Below are 14923 nucleotides of genomic sequence, written 5' to 3'. Positions count from 1 at the left end.
ATAAAACATATTAAGATTCTTAAATCTTGGCATCCTTCACTATAAAATCCAATTTCTGAGCAAACATATGGATATCCTCGTATGTTGCTTTCAACTTTCAACCCTCCATGTATTATAATACCAAAAATGATGTAAATGGACCTACCAGAATTAAAACTAGCCATGCACAGGTAGGAAGGTAATGTGAAGGCTTCCAGCTAGGACATTTTAAAAAATAAGATTAATAACAGTAACTTGAAATATTTTACTATTTTCTCACGTGAAGATTATGCAAGAAATTGAAAGGCAACTATAAGCAAGGCAAAACCACTACAGCCACAGGGCAGAAGTTGCAAAGCCATTAACTTTTGTTTCCCTTCACCTTCTTCCTAGAATTTGATAAAATTGTACGTGCTCTGGTTTGTTGTATTTATTTATTTTCAATCATGGATTGCCTACAATTGCTTTAGTTGTATTTGGATAAGTGTATGTACTAGACCATATCTGTGTCACCTGCTCATGACACCCACAGAGAAAATTACCTTCTACAGCTGGGATAAACCTCATTCAGCTGGGATTGAGATAACCAACAGACATATTCAAGTGACTGTCATGGAAGAGTCAGTACCCTGATGAAGGGAGAAGGTACTCTGGGAAGCAGAAACTGTGGGAGGAAGTGCCTATGTAGCTGTGTTCCTGCAGATGAATTTGGAATTCAATGGCAAGAGGAGGCAGCAACCAGCAATTACACACAGGGGAAACAACAGCTCATCTTCCTCTACCGAGCACATGCAGCATAGAGCTCTTCCCCAGGGGAGCATCTTGACTCAGAATTCCCAGATCTCTTCTTCAAATAGGCAATAGATAATTGCAATAAATACAAAACATATGTACATACACTTACCCCTTATAGGTCTGCTTATCCATTAAAAACCCCCAGCCTTCCAGCCAGGAATTAATTTTCAACAGACTTTTGAAGTAGTTATCTATAATTTGCTTCCACACAACATGTGTTTACTTTGCAAAATCAAATGCATGCTTAGAACTTAGAGCAAAACACAGAAAGCCCATGGAAAAAAATCTAGATGTGTATATTATAGAGAAACAATGGAAAGCAGCTCTACAAATAAGAATTACAATGGTCTATTTTGTGTACTGCTTGCTTAAAGCTACATGATCATTATAACCAAAGCTCTTTTTATTCTTAGCAGTTTTGTCAAAAGCAGAGGAAATAAAGATAGTTTACTGCCAGAAGAATAAAGCCAGGCACATAAATACTTATCATGCACCACAGCTATAGTAAACAGTATCTCCTTAGAGCAGATGATGAACTTTTCATAGCTCAGTAATGCAAAAAGGCTAAAATCCAAAGCCAAAATTACTCAAGCCTGCTTTTTTGGAGCAATTTAGAAGTTTAATATTGCTGATTACCATCTCACATTGAAAGCATGCTAGAGGAGACTACAATCAGGAGCAACCTCAGCTGCAGCTCTGCTAAAATCTGGTCAGGGATGAAAGAGTAAAGCACAATTTGTCAACTCCACTGTAGAGTGCGCTCTCATTATTCTGTTCATGGCATGCAGTTTTCACCACCTCTGCTGCAAAATATTTTGATCAAAACTATGGTTTTGGTCCATGAAGTAGCGAACAGGTCTTTCAGTGCAAATACCTATTTGAGGTGGATTTTGTTGGCAATTGACTGAGCAAATTCCCACTTGCAATAACAGCTGTGAACCCTGCTGAGGGCATCTGTTGGGTAGTTAATACTTGTTGGGAAGTATCTCGCTTTAAGTGTGTTTTGTTTACAAAAGAAATTCCTACGCTTTTTTACACAGTGCTAAAGACATTGTGCCTCCTGTTTATTTACATATAATGTTCGATCTGTGTTGTCTTTGTTCACTTGTACTGATTTTCCTCCCTACGGGGGGCTAACATATCGAAGGGCTTTTTTGATTGCCTTCAAGTTTCAATTGAGTTATAATAATAACAGCCTAGATACAGAAAGGTTATTCAACTAACTATTATAAGAGACTGCTGACCCAAATTTTCCCTTTCTGGCCAGCAAAAATAAGGAGAACCTCCATGGAAGGTAAAATGGAAATTGATGTCAGCGCGAGCAGGACCTACAAGAACAGCTTCTGCATCAATGGCAAGAGCAGAAGAGCCTGATCTCCTTCTGTGGCTGTCATTTGTAAAGAAGAACTGTCCATCCAGAGCCCACTTACTCTGCAATAAATTCCTTTGCCCTGCAGGAGTTGTTGGAACCACATTAATAGCTCCAGGTATGTGAAGGGATGCAAGTGTGAAACAGATGCAAGCCTCTTTCAAATTATGTTGCCAGTATAAAACCCAGGAATACACAGCTCTGCAGAAGCAGGAAAAGGGCTCACAACAGGGTATCTGTTAACAGGGCTGTCTCCAAAGCCTCTGAGGAACTGTTTGTACAGTGAGCCAGGCTTCGCTCACCAGCACTCATGAGGTTAATATGCAGCCCCAGGTGGATCAGGCTTGAACAGCCCCAGCCTCCAGTGATGAAGGAACCCTCCAGCAAACCCTGGTTTTTTTCCAGTGTTTATATAAAGCAATGACATATTTTTTTGACAACCACTTTGAAGGTTTAGGAAAAAAACAGAGATACTACACACCTGAATTCTGATTGCATGAGTCAGCAAGCTCAGTTTCAACATACAAACATTGGTGTAAACACATTCATGGATGAGTACCACAGATTTAATGTTAAGTATGCAAGGATTTAATTTATCTTCCATTTTCAAACTAGTATCTTGCGTAGTAAAATGTTTTCCAGCAGTTACATGAACATATAATTTTGGAATAGCATCAGAAAAACCCAATATAATTACCATTAGTCTCCTTTTTTGGAGGATCTCTCCTTTCCCTCTGTTCTTCCATCAAACTCCATTGTTAAATGTAGGTGTTCAGCTCATGTGCTTGTTAAACATGGTCCACGTATTGTTATGTAAGTTACTTTGGTGAAGATGTATTTCCTGGTCACACCTTGCTCCTCCATTCTGTCCCAGTTCTGAAATTGTTTTCCACATATGTTTTCAGAGAGACATGATTACCATTTCAGAAATATGTATCTGACATAAGAGCTCACAAAAGTAAACATTATTTAATACCAAGTAAATCTAAGGTCCTTCTGGGTGTAACTTGAAGACAAGGCCTAAATCTATTTGTGTGAGCTGAACCTCAAAGCAACTTGAGTCAGACTTCCACAATCCTTAAAACAAAGAGTGAACTGAAACTGGACCTTTGCTGTATATTGGAAGTACTAAGGAAGCAGGCACTTTAGGGAACTGACTCCACTTTTGAAAGGCTTATAGCTGTGTACAGAACCTATACATTTGCTTTGATGCTGGGAATTAAAATAATAATATTAGTTAATTAATAAACTTAAGTTCTAATTAAGCAGTTCTGTTTTTTTTTTCTCATTTTCTGCCTAATTTCACAGATGTGTGATGTACAGATGAAAGATGACCAACTCTAAGCTTTTCCTTATCTCCTGGATCTTATGCATATGGTTGTGAGCCCAAATGTGTAAGACAAAAAGGTTTAAAGAAAACTCCACCAACATTTCAGAACTGCACACCAGTGACTTTTCTTAATTGTTTGAAAGTAATCGCCACTTATTGGGAAAACAAAAACCTAAAGCAAATCAGTGACAAAAATACCACAGAACTGAACTAAGAATGTAAATCAGGAGCATCCTGACAAAACCACACCAAATGCAGAAAGACTTCTGCCAATATGCAAGAACAGTGACATCTTGTGGGGATTTACAGAAGTGAGTTCACAGAGGGACAGGGCAACCTAGACTGTGATGCTGGGTAATTAAAGGAAACTCTACTTCAGTAGTTTATTTAATACATGTACCACTAATATTTGGTAGAAATTAGGCTTTATTGCTTTTATAATGAGGAATGAAAATTAAAAAAAGCAGATAAATAGCTAGTTAGAAAAACTTTGAAAACAAAAATTAATGGAGTGGGGTGGAATCCAAATAGCTCTGCAGCCATTTCCTCTGCTCTCCCAGGAAGTAGTTATAATTATCACTTAAATATTACTCATCCAAAGTAATAATGGCATGAGGGAAAAGAGACTAAACGAGGAATTATGTTGTAAAGGCATACAGTCAAACATAAAAATGACATCCATATTAAGTGGGTTTTAAAAACACACACATAAATATTTAATAAAGAAAGCATGAATAGTTATGCTGTTCCTTTCCACTGATTAATAGACTATGCCAAATTCATTATATGTACTTCGTGAGAAAGCAAAGTTATACCACAATGGAAAATTAATATATCCTACTTGCCACTACAGTGTGCAAGATTTGGACCCTTCAGATTGCATCAGAGTATTTGAGTTTCTGGAACAAATCTTCAGATGATATAAAGTGTCATAACTCAGCCAAGATACTCAACTCTGATAGCTTACAAGCAAAAATGTTTTGATTTTTTTTTGACAAGTTTGCACCCAAACTAAGTTATAAAAACATAACATTTACAACTGGAAGATGATTGATTTTCCTTCCATGATGTTCATGTGTTCCTCTTATTTTCTTTTACCTGAGTAACCTAAGTAAACAGATTACAAGGCAATTTAAACATATTAGCTAATACAAGGTTTACTGGACTTCTCATATATAGAAATGTACTTTGACACTATTTGCAGTTGTACAAATACAAAATGAATAAGAACTTTAAAACATATTTACTGAGCAGCCATGTTCTGATATCTGTACAGATCAATAAGTGCTGTGGAATTATGTACAGAATTTATAATTTAATTTTTAAACAGCTTTTGTGCAACCCGGCTGTAATGTGCATTTAAAGAACTGCTGTCAACATCACACATCTGTAATTTACTGGTGCCAGAAATGGAGAGTACAAATAGGACAACAGCTCCTAAAATAATACTGTGCTATGCAGACATCAGTACATAATTCAAATAGTGCATATTAATCAATGTCTGATGAGGAATAATAGCTGCTAATACAGACACGGGCATTTACAGGTATTAGGTTTGTTAGAGTAAGTATGGATGAATGACCTTTTCTATATATAAACACTAAAAGAAAGGGCTTGAATTAGGAAGTTATACAATAATTAAAGATGGAAATTTTATGTAATAAATAACAAAAATTTCAATTTAACTTGCAGAAGATAAACAAAGTTGCAAAAAATCCTTTACAGTTGGAAAAGATCCTTTACAGTAGCAATGAAATCATTCAGAAGCATTATCAAATTAAAGGTAATTTAGTTTTATTTTATAATCATAACAACTGAAAGAAAAAAAAAAGAAAATCAACATGAAGAAAATTTAGTTTATCTCTGATAGTTGCTAGTGTACTTCTGTGTTATTGTATCTGTCAGATGTTTCCTCCTCTTTTTGTGCTCTATTCACGCTATCCCTTTTGATTTTTTATTTTATTATTTTTTTTTAAAGTTTCTTTAGTCCAAGATGAATCCATAGACACTAAAGCACAGTGAATATGCAATCTGCAGACTGGTGTGAGTGAAAAACCATAAGAATATCATCACTTTTACGAGGTAAGCTTGGAGTAACTTGGAGGAGAGAACTTGCGCTTCAAGTACTTGAGAATGTAAAGTGGAAGACAGCTTACAACAGTGATTGCTGACACTTTCCACAGGAAGGTCACAGTTGTGATAAAGGCAACATCTGCAGAAACAAAAAGGGAAAATAAGTCATGGGAGCCAGTAACATGGAAACTGCAACTTCCACAGTGCAAAGTCAATAAAAGTCTCTTAATTGTTTGCTTATGCTATTGTCCAATTAAAAAAAAAAAGGGCAATAAAGCAACAGAAAGTTAACCTCAGCCTTTTGCTTTTGCCAATTATTTTTTTCAGACAGGAACTTCAGAGTTCCTTTATGGTCGTTACAGTGTTTTGCAGCTGAAGTAAGTTTTAGGGGAAACAGAAAGTTTAAAAGCAAGACTCTCTCACAATAAAAAGTTAATTCAGCTTATTTTTCTACTAGTAAGAATGATTTTTACCCACTATAAGTTCCCAACCAGAAATTTTGCTAGTTTGGATCTTTTATTCTGTATTGATTATTTTCTTACAATATTAACTCTGAATTATTCTTAAAATCATAGAGATTAAATTACAGCCCAAAAATTTCAAGGGAAAGCAATGTAGTGATAATGCTACAAGACACATGGAAAAGCTAATTGTTTATGACCAAAAATTAACAAGAATGTTGACACACTATGCTTGCTAATGAATTTTTTTACCCTATTTGTGATAATTAGGTCATACTTAATTATCATGGAAAGATCCCAGAACTCAGGGAACCCCAAGATTTTTTTTTTTTAATTTCCCATTATTTACAAATGCATATATTAAGAAATTTGCTACACTTGAGTGAATTTTTAAACATCAAAAAACAAAAAGACAACCCAAAACTTCAAGAAAAGTTAAACTTCACCTACCTAAGAAAGCTCCAAAAGACACTCTGCCTATACCTGTTTCACAAAGAGGGAAAATGAAAGGATAGATTTACAGAAAATACAAAAGTTATGCAAAACAAAAAACCCAAACAGGTTAGCTACACAAGGAGGAAATGCAAAAGATATTAGTAGCATTAACTGGATTAGTATTGCTTTTCACATGTCAATCAGATTATTTTAAACAGCATTAAATCAAAACACTTGAAAACAGATTTTATATATGGCCATGCTTTAAGATTGTGAATAGTTTGGCACTTTTCTTACATTTCACTTCAAGTGAAAACCACTTCAAGTTGTATAAACAACTTGATCATGTGAATGAAAATTCACTTCAGAAAATGCAATAAAGAAATCCTTTACTGCTCCAACTCTGCTCATTTAAAATACTTTGCATATTAAATTTCAGTGTATAAACTCGTTATGCAGTTTTAGCCTAAGCCTGCTTAGACATACTGAAAGCCCATGTAACCTATCATAGACACACACCCTAAAAAGGCCACGCTGTGCAGTTAACTCAGAAACATAAAAACTAATTTACTTTCATGAGTCAGAGCTGTAGAACACCATCAAATATTTTTTCCTTTCTAATTTGAGTGCCATGTCATCATATAATTTCACTGGAAAGATATGATCCTTATAAGCAATATCCCTGAAATAAGTTTATTTGCCAGTGAAGTCAAGCATTATTGGTCTGGACCATTTTTCCTGATCTGTGGAAGTTGTTCTGTTTCTTGAACTGCAAACCATCACTTAGGTTTATGCTACATCACATACACAAAAAAGCTCCCTCCCTCCAGTTATAATGGGAAAGAATAAATAAGAATAAAGCATTAAGCAGAAGTGAGACTAAGAAAAAGACATTTTCTCAATTAACTGGTGAATAACATATGGTAAAATACATCTTTACAAAATCTCATGAAACTGCAGCCTTCTCAGTACTCTCAAATACAAAAAATAGACAAGTTAAGTCCCTGGGTTGCAAGAAGCCATGCAACTATTTATGAACTCAGTTGCTTGGGCCTGCCAAGCAAATACACGAGCACAGAGAGGAAAACATTCCCCTTGACAGAAAAGTTTGCAAGAAACAAAGCTCCTGTGATTTTTGCACCTTTGTGAACATCACCTAAGTGTTTTTCACAGAAAACACCAGAAAGTATTAAAGGACTGGCTGTCACCAATACTACAGACTTTCAAAGGTGAAGCTGCAAGTTCTGCTTTATGAGGTTCCTGGAAGTCTGGGCTCAAGTGCAAGTACCTACATCTGTTCTTGTTCATTCCTTTAATTTGTAATCTGGCTGTTGAGATTAAAAAATCAACCCAATAATCTCTATTAATGTGTCTGTGCATCAGTGTCAGAGAAAACAAATGGGTGCTCTGGCAAATCTGAAATAATGTGCAATACAGGAACCAAGTCCAGCAGAGTTGTTTCTTGACTAAAATTTGACTCCTGAGAAATCTGGGAAGTAACAGAACACCTGGGACAGGCAGTGATGCATTTACTGATTAAATAGATAATTACATAATGCACACACACACTGCCCTAGCACTGAACACCTGGGAACTAAGAGAGTGAGGAATTTTAAGACTTCTAGAAACTGCCATGTAACACTTAATTCTACTATGTGAAACGAACAGGTGAAGAAGGGCAACTCCATACTCATCAGATCCTGAAAGGCAGAGAAGGAGATGGATTCTGCTCCTTGTGAGACATAATTAAAGCTATTATGTATATTTCTGTAAGTTACATTTGTAAAATCATACTGAGATACTTTATTTTTACTAAAGGGTGATTTGATCCAAGAAGAAATAGGTATTACTTTGATGCTTTGATACTTTGACTGCTAAGATTTGCAGTTAAAATGTGTTCATCTTGTGAACTATGAACAATCAGAACCTTAAGACACAGTATGGCATACCAAAACTTAAAGCAAACAAGGTTAATACAAGCTCACTAAAATTATGAAGCAATGGTTCCTAGAGAATGTATCTTTCCTACTAGGCTGCTGCATCACTCCCTAACAATACTTCAGCAATTTTAGCCCTGTGAGTTAGATCTAATGAGGTCCACTTGGTCTGGTGTACAAAATAATGCACCAATTCAGCAAAAGATCCTGATTTTTTACAAATCCTATCTATTTTCAATAGTGCAAATCTCAAAGCCAATTCAAGGTATGCAATTTGGACTGTCAATATCAGACCAAGGATGGAAGAGGAATGAGTGGTTTGAGTAAAGTTTATCATCCAGATAAACCATACTAACAGGATAAAGATTGTTGAATTCTAGGAGAAAAGGGTAAGGGAATATTTTAACTCAACATTAATGAGGCCTAATTTGGACTCAGTTATATTTCTTATAAAAAAAACTGCATTTCTTATTTGAAAAAAAAAAAAAAGAAAATAAAAAAAAAGAAGAGAAAAACATTATTAAAAATACAAAACAGTTCTTTGCTAAAGCACTTTTACTCACCAAAGTATTCATTTAGAAATGCAAGAGAGGCCACATAGCAGCCAAGACTGAGGAATTCAGCCACCACCATTAACCAGTGCCACGTTCGTATGGTCAGTGCAACCATCAAGAGCTCAGTCAAGATCAGGGCAGTGAAGGAAATGGCAACGACGTGCACAAATTCAGATTCAAACAGCAGCAGGGCTCCATACATCAGAATACCACCTGGGATGGTGGAGAGGTGCACAAGGTTGGCAACACACTCTGCAGTGAAATTTCACTGGACCAGTTTTTACAACTGCACACTGAACATTTGATTGCTCATTACGAACATTTGTCCAGCGTTTTTTTAACAAGATTGATCTTTCTAAAAGAAGGCTATTTACTTAATTCACTTTGTACATGTGAAATAAGCCAACCAAAGTAAAGCCATACAGAAATAAAACTATTAGAAAATTAAACACCTTTTAGTGCAATATATCTGATGAACTGTTAATTAACCTCATTTTGTCAAGTACTGCAAATAAATGAGATATTGTTGAAAGTGTAATTACTTTCAACTGATTACATAATTCAGATTTCTTCAACAGTACTTTTGTCATTCAATGAAAGAAAACTACTGTGTAAATACATGCAATGTGATAAGCACTCATTAAAATTTTTCTGGATTAGCATTTAATTAAAAACATGTCCTTTTTTAGGCGACATGCACCAATAAAAATACCAATCACGCTGTGTTTTGAATGGGCCTGGCACACTACAGGAATATCGATTTACGAGATAAACAGAAAGCAATATATATAACTGCTGATGAAATGTTAAGCTCTGGGAATTCAACCTGCAGCTGAAAAACAATATTGCTAATAGCAGACAAAAATTTCTCAGTTCAGCAAAATTAGGATTCTCTCCTACCTTGGTAAATACTGATTAAAACCCAGATGAGGAAGGTCTTAAATGACAAAGATCTTCCCTAAGGGAAACATGTGAGAGGACAGTTAAACACAACTTTGAAAAAATAAATCGACTCAGCTCATATATTTTTAATAGTTCATTGCTAGAGAAACATTTTACAAGTAAAATAAGCAGTATTTGAAGAATTGATAAAGGCTACAAAGTTTCTACATTTTTTTAGGATTCTTCATTACAAGCTTGTACAAAAATCGCACAAAGTCTAAATTTGGGAGTAAGTTAAGGCCTTAAACAGAGAGATATTTTAGCTTGCAATTCCCTGGCTGGTTTTCAAAATGATAAATGCAGTAAAATTAGTTTCTTTTTAATTTGCAAAACGTAGTCTTCAAAACAACTCCAGCATTGTGTACTTACTTACCAAGTTATGTAGCTATGTAGTTATTTACTAGTAACCTCTAAACGTTCAATAAACTGCCCATTTGCTTTCACAGAATGAATTTATGACTATTACAAATTTTCAGCAAGTAACTATTGCCAAATAAATTTTAAAACTTTTGATTGTGAATGGTACAGACTGAAACATATGCAAAAATTAAAGAATAAATGCTGTACATGAGATATGACTCTTGCATTCTGTGAGGGTACTGGTGAAATATTTTAGAACTGTAGAGTCGAAAGGATACACATTTTACAGGATAAAGTGGCCAACAAAGCAGCCATTTTGCCACAAAAGAAGTAAGCAACAGCCAAGAATCAGCTCTTTTTCATTACTGTTGCAAGTTCCAAGTTCTGTGAATGGCTTTCCACAGTCAAGCTTATGACTCTGTTTAGCAGGTGAAAGCCATGCTTTTTTGAGTTTGATCATGGACTGAAATCTCAAAATTTTCAAAGATTCTCAAGTGGAGAAAGAATCAAGAACTCCAAGAGAGGAAAAAAATTATCCCAGACTGACACAGGTAATAGCTACTTTAGTGATTATGAAGACTCAGAAAAGTTTGGACATTCTTTAACCAGAGTCTGCTTCTGAACTTTTAGGAATCTCTTTGAAGGATTTACTATCCCTAAAAAAGACCACCTGCTTCTGCCTTGGATCACAACTTTCCTAGCTGACAGCTGAGGATGAAGAAGTGCTTTTCAAAAAACTTATTAAAACAGAATTTTGAGATTTATTTCACTCTTGTGGGTAGCAAAATTATAAACTTTGTCTGCAAGTATGTGCAAACACAAAGAAAGCAGTTATCTATGGATGACTGAGTTCAGATATATCAGTTACAAATATCTGTTATTTAAAAGAAGATAGTTTTTGGAGACATGAGCAGTAATTTCTGCATGTTAGGAAAAAAAAATCTATAAATTAATCTACCAATTAAAAAGGAAAACTAAGATGTGAAAATGTAAACATAAATAACTTCACATTAAGAGATTTTGGGGCCAGAGTCAAGACTGCTTTATCAACATACTTTAAGGTTTGAATTATTTCAGTACAACCACTAGTGACTGGAGAAATGTATTAATAGAAATGATTGAAATGTTTGGTACTGTGGATTATTTTAATAGTACAGAAGTTGTCAATAGCTGTGCAATATGTCTTGCTTGGAATACTGTAAGAAAATTATGACAAGAATTCCTAGTTTTGCACACTGGATATTTCAGCACTTGTTTGTAGCTGAGCACTGAGGACATTCATACCTTTGTGAGATCCTTATAAAGTTCTGGATATAGCAATGCCATTTCTGGCTTCACATCTTGATCCAATACTAGAGAGAAGACTGGAAACATTGTATATATGGTTGCATACCTAGGAGAAAGGAAAGAACACACATTAACATTTTCATATGATACAATTTTAAACGGATCTACAGAGTTCAATTATTCTTTTTATGCAAGTGAAATTAAACTGGTTCTTTTTCCCAGTACTTAGGCAGCTTACCAATACAGCTTTCACATGCAACCTGCTCTTGTGGTTCTGAGAGCTGTCAGTTGTGAGAAGTTATAGAGGTCTTATACACTCAAAACCAATAAACACATTTCTTTCTTCTATCACCCAAGCTTATCACCTGTTACCATACTCCCTGTGCACTTGCACTTTCGACAATCAGTCCAAAGACCTGACATTTAAATTCCATCCATCTACAGATGGATGCATGAAAACTGGATGGATGAAGAAAAAATAGAGCACTATATTCTGGACAGCCTGGAGAAGGTAGGTGGATGAATAAGAGTCTTAACAGCTCTGTAAGTGGCTTTGGATTTTATTGTACTCATGCCAGATACACACTTTCATAGGTACTTCCCTGGAACTTAGCACAACTTCTGTAAACATTCTAGAGAGGTCTACTGTTTACTTCTGCAAAGTCTGGTTTAATCAGACCATGGCTTGACTAAGATTTAAGTTACTGTTGGTTCAAGTTATTATTTATAAGGAGAATACAAAGAAGCTCTTAGGTCAGCAGGGACAGAGAACAGGGACAAACATGAACACATCACAGCTCTCAGCTCTATAACTTGGGGAACCATATTAGTAAACCAGCTGCTGCAACATGACCAAGGTGCTCCTAATGCTGCATATATTCACATGAATGGAAATCTATGTGGCAAACTTGGACAGTGCACTCTTACAGGAAATTCCATAGTAGCCTCAGCTCCATTTTTAACATGAAACCCTGTGATTCTCACTGAGGTGTGTACATCAATCTGTGTGACAGCTGAAGCTGATCTGGGAGATTTTCTTTATTGTTTTCATCCTGTATGTGCACAGGTTCTATGGTATCTTCTTCTAAGGCTATGCAGATCCCTCTCTCCAGAGAACTGATAATGAGACTTCCCTCCTCATATAGTGCATATCCAACTTAGTGAGACTTTTCTTGGTACACTCATCCCAGGTTTTGGTAGTGTACCTATGATAATCATGGATGACACCAAGTTCATGGTATTATTTAACCAGTTAGTTTGCTGTATTTATTACCAGATATCGTAACTGTTTCTTTGACTTACCCTACCATTAGGAATCCTTGGTACAAGGGAACAGATGCAAAGTAGAAGACTGATGAAAATACAGCCTACAAAAAGTAGATAATTAATGATTTAATAAAATTTTATACATAAAACAATACGATATAGAAAAAATAACAAGAGTGATTAAGATTTCGTGACATTTCAAAGACAGACATAGGGATTTTAACTATGGAGAAAACAAAATTTTATATACCTGCATAGTTGAAATAATAAGGCCTCGGTGCATGACAAATTGACCAAGTGCTGCTGATCTTTTGTAACTGTTTCGACCATGTACCATCAGCAGCCTACCTATGTGTTTGAACTGTGTGATAGAAAAGTCAGCTGCAAGAGAAGCTTGTTTTCCCTCCTAGAACAAAAGAAAAATATTTCAAATACAAAGCCCAGTGTAAAAGATGTGTATCAAGTTTCAAAATTCTAAGCAATAATTAGTTTTAAAAGATTCGTTTTTTCCTTCTTTGAAAATCAACCCTGCAATGAGATGTGAAATTTTTTTGTACATATTCTAAGATGCAGTGGGCTGTAACAAGTAAGTTTAATTGCTTCTCTTGCTTCTTCCAGGTAAATGCTACACAGAAGCATTTTTTCTACATAGCTTTACATACATAGTTTTTTCTGCTTTTAAAAAGACAAAGCAGAAGACATACAAGCAAAAATACTAAAGACTAAGCATTCTTATCATCTTGCAGAATACTTTAATTAGAAAAAGTAAATGATCAATTCACTGTTGCTTAAGAACAAAGCTTCTAATCACATTCTACTAGGCTGCTATGTGACACACATTCCACAATGAAACTGTTAACATTACCTTGCCTTCAATTCCAATTCCACAGTCTGCTGCTTGGATCATGCTGACATCATTTCCTCCATCACCTGGAAAATGTAACTGCAATATTCAGTTCTTCAGAGGCTTTATTCTCCTGGCCTTACAGTATTTGAGAAACCTATTAAATACCTTTAAATTCTTACATTAATCTATGACTTATGATTAATTACTTCAGTAATCAAGACTTTCCTGCAGAATAGAGAAGATAACTGCATTTTTCTCATGGAGAGACATTTTGTGCCACAACTAATACCTGGCTGCTGGTAAAGAAGTCTCTCTGGTTTTGTTTCAGCTATTTCTCTGTGGTGCCACCTGCTGATGACATTTATTACAGATTTTACTAGGAGGATTGTGCCAAGAGTTACCTATTGCACATGTGCGTTTCCCGGTGTGGTGCTGTAACAGTTTCACAATGTGGGCTTTCTGGGTGGGGGAGCATCTGCAGCACACTACAGCAGGACACTGACAAGCCAGCTCTACAAATTCATGCTCATAATACTTCAGACAAACCTGAAGAGAAAAAAGATGCTTGGATTTATTTACAATTAAATATTACTACATATAGCCCAAAACAAAAACACAGTATAAAGATTTTTTTAAATGAAATTTTCCAAGTACAACATCCAGCTGTGAGGAAAAAAAACATATTCTCCTGACTGTGGCTTTATTTTTTTTAAAATCAAAAAGAATGTCAGTTTGAGCACCAACATGCTTTGAGGTTAAGAGAATAGACAGTACTAAAGCATGCTTTATAAAAATTCCATTCTGGTACTGAACAGAAGACTAGAAATCTAGTAACATTTGCACATCTATAACATATATCATCTAATTTGCAGTGATAACCAAAAGTATCTCTAGGGACTACTTAAAAGTCTGGGCAAATACTTGAAAAATGAGTGTGAAGTTGCTGATACATTACTTTCTGACCATAAACACATAACTAATTGGACAGAAACCAAGTTTTTACCTCAAGTGAGTCCCCAGATATCACCAAGGCACAGTCATGCTTCCTCCTAAAAGCATTTAGTTCTAAGTGAGCCTCTCCTCGAGTGGCAACCTTCAATAAAAAACACTCAGTTAAAAGATTTTGTTATATTCTTAAAAAACTGCATATATCAAGTTATGAGAACTCATACCCAGAAACCTTGGTTCAATTGTTTTATCCCACTGCAAGTGTAATAACCATGGAATTTTGCTATAAGCCTCAAGTCTTATGAAGTGAAAGAGTAATCCTCAAACAAGTAAAATCTAT

At 35.4% G+C, this 14923-nt stretch overlaps 1 protein-coding gene across 3 annotated transcripts in view; it reads right to left on the bottom strand.

The window, feature by feature from the left end:
- Positions 1-2708: 2708 nt before the first annotated feature.
- The window catches only part of ATP9B (ATPase phospholipid transporting 9B (putative)), a 150400-nt gene continuing 138185 nt past the window's right edge, over positions 2709-14923 (bottom strand). For 2 of the 3 annotated variants that reach the window (XM_056483873.1, XM_056483875.1), the window contains exons 21-30: positions 14639-14728; positions 14037-14181; positions 13654-13718; positions 13039-13194; positions 12825-12889; positions 11520-11628; positions 9834-9891; positions 8943-9146; positions 6458-6490; positions 2709-5685 (exon numbers count right to left, since the gene is read on the bottom strand). In XM_056483873.1, coding sequence (XP_056339848.1) covers positions 5549-5685; positions 6458-6490; positions 8943-9146; positions 9834-9891; positions 11520-11628; positions 12825-12889; positions 13039-13194; positions 13654-13718; positions 14037-14181; positions 14639-14728 — 1062 coding nt within the window. In that variant the 3' untranslated portion in view covers positions 2709-5548. The remainder of the gene's footprint in view (positions 5686-6457; positions 6491-8942; positions 9147-9833; positions 9892-11519; positions 11629-12824; positions 12890-13038; positions 13195-13653; positions 13719-14036; positions 14182-14638; positions 14729-14923) is intronic. The other variant, XM_056483874.1, reaches the window with a different exon arrangement.

This window comes from Oenanthe melanoleuca, chromosome 2, assembly GCF_029582105.1.
Source record: "Oenanthe melanoleuca isolate GR-GAL-2019-014 chromosome 2, OMel1.0, whole genome shotgun sequence".
Classification (NCBI taxonomy): domain Eukaryota; kingdom Metazoa; phylum Chordata; class Aves; order Passeriformes; family Muscicapidae; genus Oenanthe; species Oenanthe melanoleuca.
This window is presented reverse-complemented; position numbering and strand designations above follow the sequence as displayed.